Source organism: Sinocyclocheilus grahami, unplaced genomic scaffold (genome assembly GCF_001515645.1).
Source record: "Sinocyclocheilus grahami isolate Dianchi unplaced genomic scaffold, SAMN03320097.WGS_v1.1 scaffold74.1, whole genome shotgun sequence".
Taxonomy (NCBI): domain Eukaryota; kingdom Metazoa; phylum Chordata; class Actinopteri; order Cypriniformes; family Cyprinidae; genus Sinocyclocheilus; species Sinocyclocheilus grahami.
The window spans coordinates 377,206-391,366 of record NW_015505253.1 but is presented as its reverse complement, the minus strand read 5'-3'; the positions used below and the strand labels follow the sequence as shown (position 1 = coordinate 391,366).

General features: G+C 42.8%; 1 protein-coding gene across 1 annotated transcript in view; it reads right to left on the bottom strand.

The window, feature by feature from the left end:
• LOC107585713 (kin of IRRE-like protein 3) overlaps positions 1-14,161 on the bottom strand; it is a 66,792-nt gene that overhangs the window by 15,996 nt on the left and 36,635 nt on the right. Inside the window, exon 2 of the mRNA XM_016272848.1 lies at positions 314-466. Within this exon, the coding sequence (XP_016128334.1) occupies positions 314-466 (153 nt within the window). The remainder of the gene's footprint in view (positions 1-313; positions 467-14,161) is intronic.

The following is a 14,161-nucleotide window of genomic DNA, read 5'->3' as shown; positions in this document are numbered from 1 at the left end:
GAGAAGAGAAGACTAAGCCTTGGTAAATGGACTTCAATAAGCATTGTGTACCTCCTGGGGGAACGGCATCATTTCTGCCTTGCTACTTGCTCTAAATTTGGTTGACATATAGGAAAGTGGGTTTCTAGCTAATTACAAACCAGTGCACCATTTAGAAGCACCTTGAAAATTAATTACGCTGACTTCATTTTTTCCCCTTTCAACTCAATTTTCAAAACTGACTCAGTTGTGAAAAGCACTGTTGAATGGAATGACTCACTAACTTCACTCAGACAATTTTTCCTTGTTTGTTTGGGCCTTATAGAATTCTTACCGGGTAGGTCTCGTTCACCGCCTAGCGCCAAGCCATCTTTGGTCCATTGCACCATTCCCCGGTATCCCACAATCACACAGGGCAAGGTTACTGATTGGCCAGCAACCACTACTTGGTCCTGGGGCTGCTGGGAAAAGTAGGCTGCTTGAGACACTGCAGGAGGAAAACACACACACACACAAAAAACATGAATACCTTGGTTGTTGTTTGATATTGTGATGCAAATATGTATAATGAGCACAGTGGATCCATGTAGTTGATCACAGACTGTGCACATACATACATACTGTACATACATGCATAGGTCTGTATATGCACAGTCTGTGTGGACCCCAATGATGATGAAAGTTACATCAAACATTGTAAAACTGAAGCATCCTTAAGGGCTTATGACTTCATAACATTGTTCAAATGCAAAGACAGGCTTCAATCTACCATGTCCTGCTTTCAACAAATTGGTTAAAAAGGCATGCCATAGCATTTATTCTGTTTCAGTTTTTCTTTAAATGTAGAGGTGCCACTTTTCTTTGTATCATTCTGGCTCTGTGAAATGGACCAGTAGCTAGTTGGATCACCATGGTAAACTGCAGCAAGACTCTCCCTCCTAATGCTGAAGTCTATCTGTCATTTTGCTCTAACCAGTCCAGCTTTCAGGTCAGTGATTTTGTACAGGGAGAGAGATGGGAAAGCACAGAACACATTAGTGCGATAGTATATTAGCGCTGAATCAGCAAGAGCCATTCCAGCTCACATTCACCATCTCTCTGCAGCAGGTAATACTCTTCCAGATACACAATGAAACACAATTTTCCTTGCAGTACCCATGCACTGGGCTCTAGGAACATATTACCCTTTTACACTGATCTAAATCCACTTTGCCTACCCAACACACTCTTTTAAGTGAAGTTTCACGACTGGTCACGCGCTGTGCTATTTTTATTAATTTTTTTACCAAGACCAGCGAGTGGCATTTCACTAACTGATTGATGCAGAAAAGGCTTATGTTGCATCATCTTCCAGTTGGAAAAAAAGTGCAGTCCATAACACATTTTACAACAGTTTGGTTTTCTGCAATTGGCAAGGGGTCTTGGCGTCAGCTGGTCATGACTTATTTAACTCTTTCCTATGCCCATATGGCAACCTGCATAGAATGACATGGAAAACGATGTCCTGTTGAGCCAGAGAATCTGTTACCACTTCCCAGGGTGGGGGAAGTGGTGTTTTTCAGTAAAATTGTATGTTAAACAATCAAAGGAGCTTTCAGCATCCCATGAGAGCCATCCATAGCGGGCTGAGAAAGGCACCTGCCGCCTCACTGCCTTCCCTCTATTTAGGCTTTGCTGCCATCTTTCTTTCTCATTTTTAAACACTTTTTGCTCTGTCTTTTTTGTCTAATTTGCATAGAGGCTCTCCATCCTACTGAAAAAAATAAATGCACCCAGACTAAACAACAAACAGCCTTCTCTCTCTCACTATCCCAGTCACTTTTATGTACACACACAGCCTTCTTACACACATTTCTGTCTTTCTCCATTGCAAGAGCTTCATGATTGGATCTGGTGCATCATGAGCCCTCTTGAAAGTAGAAAGATGGCAACCAGCCAGAAGTAACTAATCCATTCACATGAGATTTCAGAGAAGGTGAGGGGGGAAAAAGAGGGGAGGGCTGTTACTGGTTCTTCAAAAAGAACCATTTTTTTCTGCCTTTCCTCCTCTTTCTTTTGCCCTTTTATTTCTGTGTGGTTAAATTGGAGAATAGGGTGCCGGTGGTGGATAAAGAGGGATCTATTCAGCTGGTGCTAAACCCCTCTGAAACTTCTCTCTTTGGGCCAGGGGTGTTTAAACAGACAGGGTAGGGGGCCCCACCCCAGGGGGGCCAGCAAGACGGTGAAAGGAGGGCAACATACGGTGGCCAGAAACACACTATTGTCCTCTTGTCCCTTGGTTTTAATAGGCCTCTTCATTTCCAATCAATCCTGCTAAATGCAAGCTTAATAGCTTTTCAATAGCGGCTTTCCCCCCCCTGAGGGAGGCCAGGATTTTCTTTCTCCTCCATTCTCTCTCACTCTCTGTTGTCCTCACTTTCTCTCTCTGACTTCATCATTCTCACTGCATTTCTTTGAGCTGAAAAGGGGCTTCCGAGCTTGGCTGACAGAGTTTGGTCGAGACTCAATTATCCACTCCATCAAGGGGTGCAGCAAAGACCATCCACCCCCCTAACCTCCTACACAACCCCACACCAGTGTTCCCGCTCAGAAACATAAGCTTTCTTTCCCTCCAAGGCAAAGGCTGGTGCAGATTTCAGGTCTTTTCAAACTTGCTCTTTTCTCCCACTTGTGCAGACAGTCCTCTTTTCTTCTCTTGAGGATGGACACAGCCAGACAGGAGAAGAAATAGAGTAGGAGGGAGACACTGCAATAAAATGGAAGTACCAACTTTCTACTGGGCAGGCAAATTGGTATGTTAAAACATAACTGACAAATAGCCATTTTAAAATGTAAATGAAAATAAGAGAAAAACACTAATTTTGACACCCTGAGACACCCTCAGATCACCCTGCATCCCACAAGTGTCCCATTCCCTTGGGAACTCTTACTGAGAGAAGGATACCAATGCTCAGAACTAGTTGTCTCTCGTCCAAAGACTTACCTAGTTTCTTCCCTATATGATTCAAATTTTACTTTTAGTATTAAACCTTTTCTTAGTTACTGTAAGTATTATTTTCATGCTATTGTATGTTATTGTGAAAAAAAATGGAAGCCCTCTATGACACATGATGTTTTTTCTTAAAAAAAAAAAAAAAGATAAGATCAAAAGAGCTAAATACGACTCTTCTGTCAAAAACTAAACTCTTTTTGACAATATTATTAGCGGCGGTATTTCTAAGCCAAGCCTTTAACTGTATGTTTATATAGAATCGTTCTTTTTGTACAGTCCTGCCATCCCTGGAGCTCCACTTTTATGAGATATTGAGTCTTTTTACAGATACTGTAATTGTGTTGTGCTTCTGGGATTCTCCTTTTTGCGTCCGGTACTGGATGAACATCGATTGCAATTAAAGAATCTTGCCCCAGCATCTAAATGTTTACGAGCTGTGATAATTCATCAGGATGAGCCGATGTTTAAGGGCTTTTGTACATTCAATAGTTCCTCTTTAGACCCCTCACTGAGTTGTGCCTCTGTGCATGTCTTTAATCACTCTCTCTCACACACACAAGACATTCACAGCTTGCATTCGGGCCCATTTACAAGTTACGCACCCGTATCAATGCACGCACCAGGCCGTATGAGCAAAACCAAAAGCATCTTTATTACCCTTGCAACGCACGTAGACATTCACACACACAAACCCACATATACAGCGAAACGAGTTCACACCACGGGAGTGATTCAGTGCTCTCCAAATCTTGCTCCAGGAGAAGCTCAACAAAAATATCACGTCTGGTTAATGAGTCATTTCAAATTGGAATAATTCCTCCTTGCTGAATTAGCCAATTCTTTAACGGCATGTTAGCGGCTTAATTACATGAGTTCATTCCTGACAGAGAAGAGAGGGATGAAAGAAGGAAAAAAAGACTAATAAAAAGGAGGAAGTGTTGAGATAAAGAGCAGCAATGGTGGGAGAGAATTTTTTTTCCCTTAAGGTAGACTCTTTTGAGGTTTTCTAAGCCTCTCCTGCTTAGAATGCCCTTAAGAAAAGAGCAAAAACTGATTTAACACGAACAAAAGTTCATAAGCAGTAAAGGAAAATGAATAAAAAATATAAAACAGGATAATAAATATTGTACTTACATAATGAGCAGGTCAGACAAAAGGCTTGATATTAACATGGCTGTCTGGCTCATGCAATGTCATTACAAGGTACCATAACAAATAAAGAGGTGCGTGGGATAAGACAGAGAAAGCCATCTCTAAAACCTACGTTGTGATTTGCTCCAACAGTGTGTGGCATCTGCATGTGCCTGTGTGTTTGCGCGTTCCCCCTTCCCCTAGTAACAAGGTCACAACACACTTGGCCTGATACACTTTAATCCGGATTTTTTCAAAATGGAATATCATTTCACGGCACTGGATGGAAGCAGAGAGGAGTGTGTGTTCATGTGGTGGCGTAAATAGGGCAGGCGTGCTGTGGGGATTGCGGCTCACATTTAGTTGCTACTTTGACACAGTGACTTTGTCTTTTTTTGTCACACGTTAAGTGCAGCTGCAGCTGGGCCTGACTTGAGCATGACATATTAAAGAGCTTTGCTTTTTTTCTCTCTCTCTCCCCTACTTTCTCCAGGCTGTTTTTAGAGCCCAGGATGCATCTGAGGAGAGTGCCATGCACTCTGCCTCACTGGGACGAACGGAAGAACAGATGTTAGCAATGATCCCTCTCTGGTCTACCCTCGCTAGAGACAGCAGGGAGTCTTGATGGTATTAGTGAAAGTGTATGTTTGTGTGTGTGGCACATGGTTTCGCCCCTGGCACAGTTGCAGATAAATCTGAATATTTATCCCATGTCAAGCCATATTTAGCCCTACCTCAACCTCTTCACTGTTTGTTCTGACAACTCTGATTATAAACAGTGAAGATGTAGCAGGAGGGTAATACAGCTCACATGGATTCATGATCATGCTAAAATCTATGTAGACAGATAGACAGACACTGCTTTGCTTGCCAAAAACTTATGTGCATCATTTCATTGTTGGATCGTTTCAACAAATGCAAGCGACCTGCATTTGAACGCAGATAAAGTTATATCTCAATCAAATTCAGTCCACCATTTCCTGTCCTGTAAATAATAGAAAAGCCAAAATCACCCTTTTCGTAGCCTGCTCTTCTATTAAGTTCAAACAGCACCTTGAGTGCTCAAGACTCGTCTAGAGGAGAGATAGGAATAGGCGAGAAAGAAGGGTAAAGGGGTGGATGAGTGCAGTGGAAAAAGAGAAAACTAGTGGGAAAATGTAACTAGCTGGAAATAAACAGGGCTGGCTAAAAGCGATCCATTGTGCCTGCTTCAGATAAGGCCACTAAACCCGAGCTGGAAAGAGCTGAGCTCCATTCTGCGCCATGAAATTATCCTTTTGTTCGGTGTGGGTAGACTCTATTGTTTCATTCTCATTGTGGAGGGTGAGCGTGTGTTTCTGTGCGCGTGTGTGTGAAATAGTTTAAGCACATGTGAAGATGTGTTATACCAAAGACCTTGTAACAGTCTGCATTTGAAAAGTCTCCCTTGTAAACATAGCCGTCTCCTCTACCTAATGTCCAAACAAACTGAGCCAATGGCCACTGGTATTTGCTTCTGCAGTTTCAGAACCTGCCACCTTTCATTCCTGTCTTCTCTCCCTCGTTCTTGCTTTTCCCATTCGCCCGGTCTCATCTTCTGCACCTTATCTCCTGCCTCGCATTCCAGTCGCACCTTCCCCCCTTTCTTTCTCACTTTCAGTGTTGTTTTGTGTCTAAATTGCAGCCTAACAGCTTTTTAAGAGCTGTTTGCAGGGGTTTAATCCTCCTAGCCTCTTATTCAGTCGGCAGTCTATTGTAAGCATCCTGGCATGGTGCGAGACCCTTTTCAAAACGACCATACAGCTCATCCATCCATCACACCTTCTTCCTCTGTCCTTCTCTCTCTTCTTCTAGCCCCTCCAATCCCTTTAGTAAACCCCCACTTTTTCTTTTCCCTCCATCCCTCTCTCTTTTCTCCTGTCAGCAAGGCCTGATCCCTGGCATCAATGCTGAGCAGGGCCCTTTTCACAGTTACATAAGGTGTGACAAATTGTTGATTTGCCTTCTCCATGCCTGTTTCTGCTCCTCTCTCCGCATTCCAGACACCCTGTCCCTCGCTCACACTCTCCTTGTCCCTGTCCTTTCTCTATTTATCGGCATGAAAATTGCAGAGGTTCAAGTCAGCCTGTCGACAGAGAGAGTGAAACGGGGATGATGGGGGGTCCGCAGTGGCAAGAAAAAGCAGAGAATAGGACATAAGAGCTTCCAGCAGGGGTGGAGAAGGCAAGAACATGCTTCTGACAGATAGAGGGCTCAAACAAGCCCTTGCTTTTGAGAGGGAATGAAGGAATCTATAATCAAGCATCTCACCCTGCAGTTATTTCTCACTCTGTCTTATTCTCTTGTTAGTGGTGTTTGCTAAGGTAATTTCTCATAGTTAGGGTTAGGGATTTGCAGACAATGGACATGAATGATTTATATTTGCATTTGCTCATTTCGCAGAAGATTTTATTCAAAGCGATGTTTAACCCTCAAATCATATGGCCTGTTGTTGAGTGTTGTGCTTTTGCTTTTCTAAGTAATCAGACTTAAAAGTTTTACTTGGCAAATGACAAAACTGGCAAGGAGGGACCTAAGCCATCTAGAGACCAGGGTCTAAATAAGTAATCATCTAGAAACCATCCAGAACAACCTGCCAACCACCCAGAATACCCTTAACCACCAAGATTTTCAAAGGAAAAAAGTTTTAATCTTGGCCTGACAACAGCGGGTAACAATGACCACATCATCAGATCATGTCAAACCTACCAGGTCAGATAAGAAGGGTGATAAATGGAGAAATATGCGTGTGTGTGTGTGTGGTGCTTAGGTCCTCTACTTGAAGCAGAGTCTGTGTCTGTCACACACTCCTCACTGCTGTGCCGTGTCTCTGGTGAGAGTCAGAACTTTTCCAAGTGTCATTATTCCAGCGTTCCCATTCTCACTCTCCCACTTCAGAGTCTAAGAACTCCTCTACTCGCAGACGGAAAGCTCTCCGCTAGGAACACAAAGAGGCAGGGTAGAAAAAAAAACTAGAGAGGGAATGAAGAGGGGGAGGATGAGATTGTCTCTACACATCAGCCAACTGTCTTGACAAGATGTTGATTGAGCCAGTCTTGTCATTTCATTCCTGCAGGTCTCTTGGTATTTTCTGGAGACGGTTATTGCTGCTGCTCTCCCTTCTCTCACTCTACTTTATCTACTTTCCGTGCTGCCTCTCTCTAATTCTCTCTCTCCTACAGCATGCACCAATCTCACTTTATCTCTCTCTCTTGCTTGCTCTCTGTTGCTTAGTGTACAGTATGATCTAAGATCTAGTATGCTTTTAAATCATTAGCATTTTGCTCTTTGCATAAATGTGTGGGTAGCTGTATGCACCAACGCCCCCACAAAGATGGAAACATCTACAATCAGTCCGCCTCTGATGGGCCTTATTCACTGTGAGGAAAAATAAATAAAGACAATAAAGACAAATAAATAAATAAATAAACAACGCTTTTATATGCACTCTCATTTCATTCCTTTGGCTGTGAAGTCGGGGGTAAACAACACTGAGAAAAAGCAACACTGTAAATATGGCAAGATGATTAAAAATCTATAAAGTCAATGAAAAGATCACATTTAAACGTGCCCCCCTTATTCGCCTTTGTTGATCTCTCTGCCCTGCACTCACTTTCAAAAAGCGATTGAAATGAAAACAAAGAAATCTAGCACTTATACTGAACTATTGGGATGCTAGACTCAATGCCCTGGGGTGTCAATTAATTTAGTCTGGGGATTTGTGGCCTACACTTCCTAATTGAGCCCAGTGGAGACCCCTGTGGCTTTCTGTGATAGGAGGAAGTGCGTTTCATAATTAATAAGTTTTTTTTTCTTCTTATACTGTCTTTATTATTATTTTTTTAATGAGGAAGTGATGGTGTAAATGTATGCATCTCATTAGAGCAAAGAGGGCCATGCACTTTATTGGTCTAAATGCAGAGAAGAAAGGGAAAATAGCTGTAACCTCAGTTGTTAGTGGCATATTGAAGTCTGTGCATGCATGGGAGTATGTGTGTTGGAAAATAAAGAGAGATGGGTTCAATGAATACCTTGTTAGGGTTGTTCAATGTGTGTGCTTTTTTTTACTGCTTGGAGGTTAATGTGGCACTGGCAGTTCTATTGAAGCTTTCTAATTTGATGTTTTTTTCCTTTGCCTCAAAATAGAGACTGGCCATGGCTGAGTGTTGTTTTTGAAGACCACCGGTTTGTTTGATGTATGAGAGATTTAATTTCTGTTCTATTACAATTTCCCTTTAGCTTCATTCTGCCTGTTTTGCTTCCTTTCTTCCTTCCTTGCGACACCTATGTGGTGGCAACTTCTATCCGCATCACGTAGCAGTATACAATTAAACAAACAGCTCCTTCATCTCTCTGGGGAGGATGGCATCGGCTGAAACAATGAGCTGCCTCTTCGCCGGTGAAAGGGCTGACCCACGCTCACGGATGGCCTTCAAAACTGCCGTGATTAATCAATGTATGTGGTTTTCTCAGAAAAATCACCACATTTTGCATTTCCTTCTTCTATCAAGTTAAGGTGGTTGGGGGTTGGGTAGTTTAATTAAAGACCGAAATTTCTTGTTCATCAGATTAGCCTGGACTCAAAGTGTTCTTTTAACATGACTGATGACTAAAACCCTCCAGAACACAAAATAACGGGTGGCGAAAGAGGATAGAAAAAGGATTGAAAAAATATTACCTGCCGACCTCAATACATCCTGGCTTGCTTAGCGCAAAAGAGAAGGGGAGAAAAAAAAGTAATTTCCTGAAACTCCATTTCTTTGGTGGTGATTAGCAAAGAAGTGTAATTAGGCTGGAATGTGAAGTCAGAATTTTTTTTTTTTTTGTCTTTACGGATTGAACCACTTCCTCTTGAAAAATCTGGCCCTGATTAATGAATGAATGATTAATGAGAGAACTAATAAATAAATAAATTATTAAGCAAGCACTCTGAACAAGAGAAAAGGGAGGATGCGGATGAGGCAGAGATTGTGAACGTAGTTCACACAAATCGTATGAAAAACCTTTAGCTGAGCATAACTGTGTTATCCAGACAACAAAGTATTTGTTTTAGCCAAAAAGTAACATTCTTAATGTTAGTTCTAGCCAAAAATGTGACATATGCACATTTGTTTTCACTGATTGGTGCCATCGTGTTTCAACAAGTTGTAACCCTGAAATGCAGAGGTGGCAAATCTTCCTTCCCCACTTCATCCCTCCTTCCAACTTCCTACACCCTCCCCAGTTAACTAGGACACTCTATCAATCTTTGATAATACTTGGCGTGGGATGTGGCTGCGAGACCAGCGACGGGAGAGTCGAGGCAGCACAGCATGGCGTGATGTATGAAATGTGGGCCGTGCCAGTAACAATGATATACTGTAGCGTTTTCCAGTCAAGTTTGACCTTTTTTCCTCCGCTGATATTAATCGCTGCAGCGCCAGAATACATGCCTGATCTATTTCTCCCCCAGGAACCCCGTGGACTTTACAGTGCCGCTCTGGCCTCTCCATGGCTTTGCTAAGCTTTCTTTATCTCTCTCCCTTCTTTCTTTCGCTAAGACTACCCCCCATCGGAGCGCACCTTCACGCCAGGATGTGCCACCTGACTGTTATTTTATGATTGGATAGGTTTGTTGTGGCCTTTTAAAAAATGTGACATGCCCCTGTAAACCTTCAACTCCCCAGTGCACAAGACCCAGCTTAAACATAAGAGAACTTGCTTTGTGATAGCCAGTGATATAGATCTATATGCTTTGGCTGTGGCATTATTAGCTGAGCATCTGAGCAAGAGGAATGGACACTGAGCTTTTGAAGAGAGTCTCCTGGGGGCTTTGGAACCGGGCAACCTACAGAAGAAGTCGAGAAAAAAGAGAAAGAGCCTCAAGGCTGTTTGGCAGGATTGTTCCTAGTTAATGTGATGGAAAATGCCAAGTCCCTCTCATGCTCTCTCTTTCTCCCTCTTTCCCTGTCCTCCTCCTTTTCACTATCTTCTTGTTGACTGGTGCTATGCTGCCAGTGTGGAATTGCAGATTTCTCCGGTCTCAATTGAATGAAAAGGGCTTTGTCCCTCTATTTGGGGTGGATCTTTGACTAGAGTTTGGGACATATGGTCCCTGTGTGCTGGTCCTTGCCTAGCGCTGCTGAAGAATGCAGTGGGAGGGACACTTGACCTCCCCACTCTTCTTTAACACCTAGTTTGCCTAACTCAGCTAGTGGCGTGATGAACTTAAACACTTCATTGTGTGTCTTCCTTTCGTTTGGGATTTTTTTCCCCTCCTGTCGTAAACTCTAAAAGTTAACTGACCATGGGAGGAGTGCCGATAACCAACCCACATGTGAAAAACCTCCTTCTTCCTAGCCTTAAGCCCTGTTCACACCTGGTATTAAGATCATTCTTAAGCAGTCCAATCATGAGTGGTCAGCTGAGACATGTTGCTGTTTACACCTGATAATAACTTGCATCTAAAATGTAAAGAAAGAAAGAAAAAGATGTGGATAGATCATCAGTTATTTTCTTTCAAAGACAAACCTCAAAATGTTTCTGGATCCTATTTACACCTGTCTTTAGCAATTTCCTGTTTCAAACGAATCTCCAAAAATAGATGTTAAAGGGGTCATATGATGCGATTTCAATTTTTCCTTTCTCTTTGGAGTATTACAAGCTCTTGGTGCATAAAGAAAATCTGTAAAGTTGCAAAGACTAAAGTCTCAAATCCAAAGAGATATTCTTTATAAAAGTTCAGAGTCAGCCACACCAACCTAAAATGGCTCATTCTAACACGCCCCCACATATCTACCTCACTATGTGGGAAGATTTGCATAATGCCGCCCAAATGTTCACGCAAAGAAAGATGGCATAACTTTTATTCTTGCTGTAGTTTTGTTGACGCTGCAGCCATGTCGTGAAGACGCTGTGTGCTTCGTTGTGAAAGCGAAACTACTTTGTTTGGTCTTCCAAAAGAGGACGATATCCGCTTCGTCATGCCTAGAGCTGATCCGTGCTAGTCGCTGAGGGAATACATCAACTTTCACCGTGGACGAAGCGGAATCCAGCCCGGGGTCCGTCACATGCGGTTGCCGCTCATTCATCGGATCCGCCGGGTGCGCCGTTCTCGACCCCGCTACCTCAGCTCACTCTAGCCCGGCCTCAGCTCATGCTAAGCCGGGGTTTCTGCTCGCGCTAGCCCGGCCGCAGCTCACGCTATCCCGGCCTCAGCGTACGCTAAGCCGGGGCTTCCCCTCACGCTAGGCCGCTGTGTTTTTCGTTGTGAAAGCGAAAGTACTTTGTTTGGTCTTCCAAAAGAGGACGATATCCGCTTCGTCATGCCTAGAGCTGATCCGTGCTAGTCGCTGAGGGAATACATCAACTTTCACCGTGGACGAAGCGGAATCCAGCCCGGGGTCCGTCACATGCGGTTGCCGCTCATTCATCGGATCCGCCGGGTGCGCCGTTCTCGACCCCGCTACCTCAGCTCACTCTAGCCCGGCCTCAGCTCATGCTAAGCCGGGGTTTCTGCTCACGCTAGCCCGGCCTCAGCTCACTCTATCCCGGCCTCACTTTATGTTTTTGTCTCGTCACTCCGGCCGGGACACGGCATCAACAGAATGTGAGGGGCGTAACATTTTCATCTCCCGCTTGAGGTATTCGGCCAATCACAACGCATTGGATAGCTGGCCAATCACAGCACACCTCGCTTTTTCAGACCGATGAGCTTTGTAAAAATTGATGCGTTTCAAAAAGGCGGGGGATAGAGGAGAAACAATAATGTACAGTACGTGGAAAATAATGTGTTTTTTTAACTTTAAACCGCATAAACACATTTCATTACACCAAATACACAAAATAATGTTCTTTTTAGCAGCATCATATGACCCCTTTAATACCAGGTAAATGTCATTCACTCCTTATCTATCCTAAAACAACTTGCACAATTTCTTATTTTGCATGCAAACTCCTTATTCTTTTATGCTTTAACACACACACACACACACACACACTCTGTTTGGCTGGACAGTTAAGCAGACAGCAGTAATAGATGGACGCTGTCTGGTTGTGGCGGTATCTCTGATGCCCAGGCCCATATTGGAATGTCCTAGTGTGTTTTCCTGTGATAAGGCTTTTAATTAAGTGTCTAACAAGGACGTCTGGGAGTGTCCATCGAAGGGACATGGCCACCTGTGTACAAGCCCATTATCCAGAGAGACAGAGGGAGAGAAAGAGAAGAAAGAGTGTGTGAGAGAACGAAAGAAAGGCAAGAGCTGAGAAAGGCAGAAAGAGATGAACGAAGCCACACACACGCATGAATACAGACTTTTCACTCTGTAGGAATCTAATTCCCTGTACAGTCACAACCAGGACACCAATGGATCCAAATCATGATTTACGCACCAGACGACATGACCGTTTTAAAGATTACATAAACAAAGCTTTATTAGCAGGTAAGGCTCAGTTTCTTGGCTACTTCATAGGCTGGTAAACAAGTGAGGTATGTGCTCTTAATTCATTACTCCTGTTCAACCGACACAGTGTTGATGCCGGAGCCCAACCTGGGTCTATTCTGCTCCACCATAGAAAAAAAAAACCCTCAAACCAAACACCTCATATTTAATACTGTTGGGCTGTACAGCTACTCTGGTCACTTTATTTTGTAGATACAAATTATAAATTAAAAATATAAATTAATATTTATTATTTATAAATATAATGTATTCATTGAGTAATATGCTTTATATTAACTGACTTTATTTCTAATTGTTACATCAAATATATTAAATATAATATATAATCACACTATATAATTATACATTATTTGGGTATCTGTCTATCTATATACCTCAATTCAATTCAAATCAAAATGTTAAATGTTAAATCCATTTTCAATTAATTTCTGAAACTATGAGTTTCACAGATTCCCCGAGCCCTGGCTCCAGCCTCAGCACCATTTCAGTGGAAAAAGGGTACTTAAGGTGTCGCTATTGATCATTACAACATCTAGATAATCTGGAGATTGCTTGCCTGCAGCTCGGCAGTGTTCCAATGACGTCTTTACAGGATATGGGTTTGGATCTTAGGAAGCCCAAATCAATCTCTATAGATTCCGATATTTGGGAGGAAAAAAAGGATTGTACCATTTAGCTTTTCCACTCCAGCAGGTAAAGAGAAAATGGGGAAAAACAATCTGATCTGCAAGTGTGAATGAATGCATCCTCTACGTAACCTATTATAATTCAACAGACATAAAATTGTATATTTGTAAAATATATTTCTTATATATTCTTCCCTAATGAATAACTTCCCTCTCTGTTTTTTTTTCCGGGCAATCTGTTCCACCTCCTCTTGTCCACTCTCATCCCTCCATCCGGAGAAACCACTCAATCTTCCTTCTTGAGGGAGGCTTCCTTTAAATCTTAATTAAAACCAACTCCAAAAGCCCATCTCCTCCCAGGGGCAAGCTTGAAATCAGCTTAGAACAATCAAGCTTACGGATTAGGTTCCTGAGGAAATAAGGAAAAGAAAAGGAAAGAGAGAGACACAACACAAAGAACAGAAAGATGAGGGTGGCGACTAGAGTCTGGTCTTGACCTATCAACCCCACTTTCTTGCAAGATTAAGCCACTAGCGATGCTCCTAGAGAAGGTAAACAAAGGTTGGGAACAATGGCCACCAGGCGAGAACCTTATTGGATTTTAATTAAGCGCCATGAGAGAGTGTTAAAAAGGACTATGGGACGCAGAGGGGCTCCAGTGTTCACAATCCCATAGAGCACATTTCTCATGCTTCACATTTTACACTTTTTTCTTTTTGCGCGACCCTTGCTCCTACTATCCACCTTTTCTTTTTCAGACAAAAAAGCTCCTTAGCCTGTTTGCCCACTCATTCACATTGTGAGAACAACAAACAGTCTTCACTCCCCGCTCCTTAGAGAACTATTCGTCACCCGCCTCGTTTCACCCCGATCCCAAGTTATCGCTCTTGGGCTCCCTCTCTCTCTCTCTCTCTCTCTCTCTCTCTCTCTCTCTCTCTCTCTCATAAAAAGGTGAAAAAAGTCTCTTTCCCCAG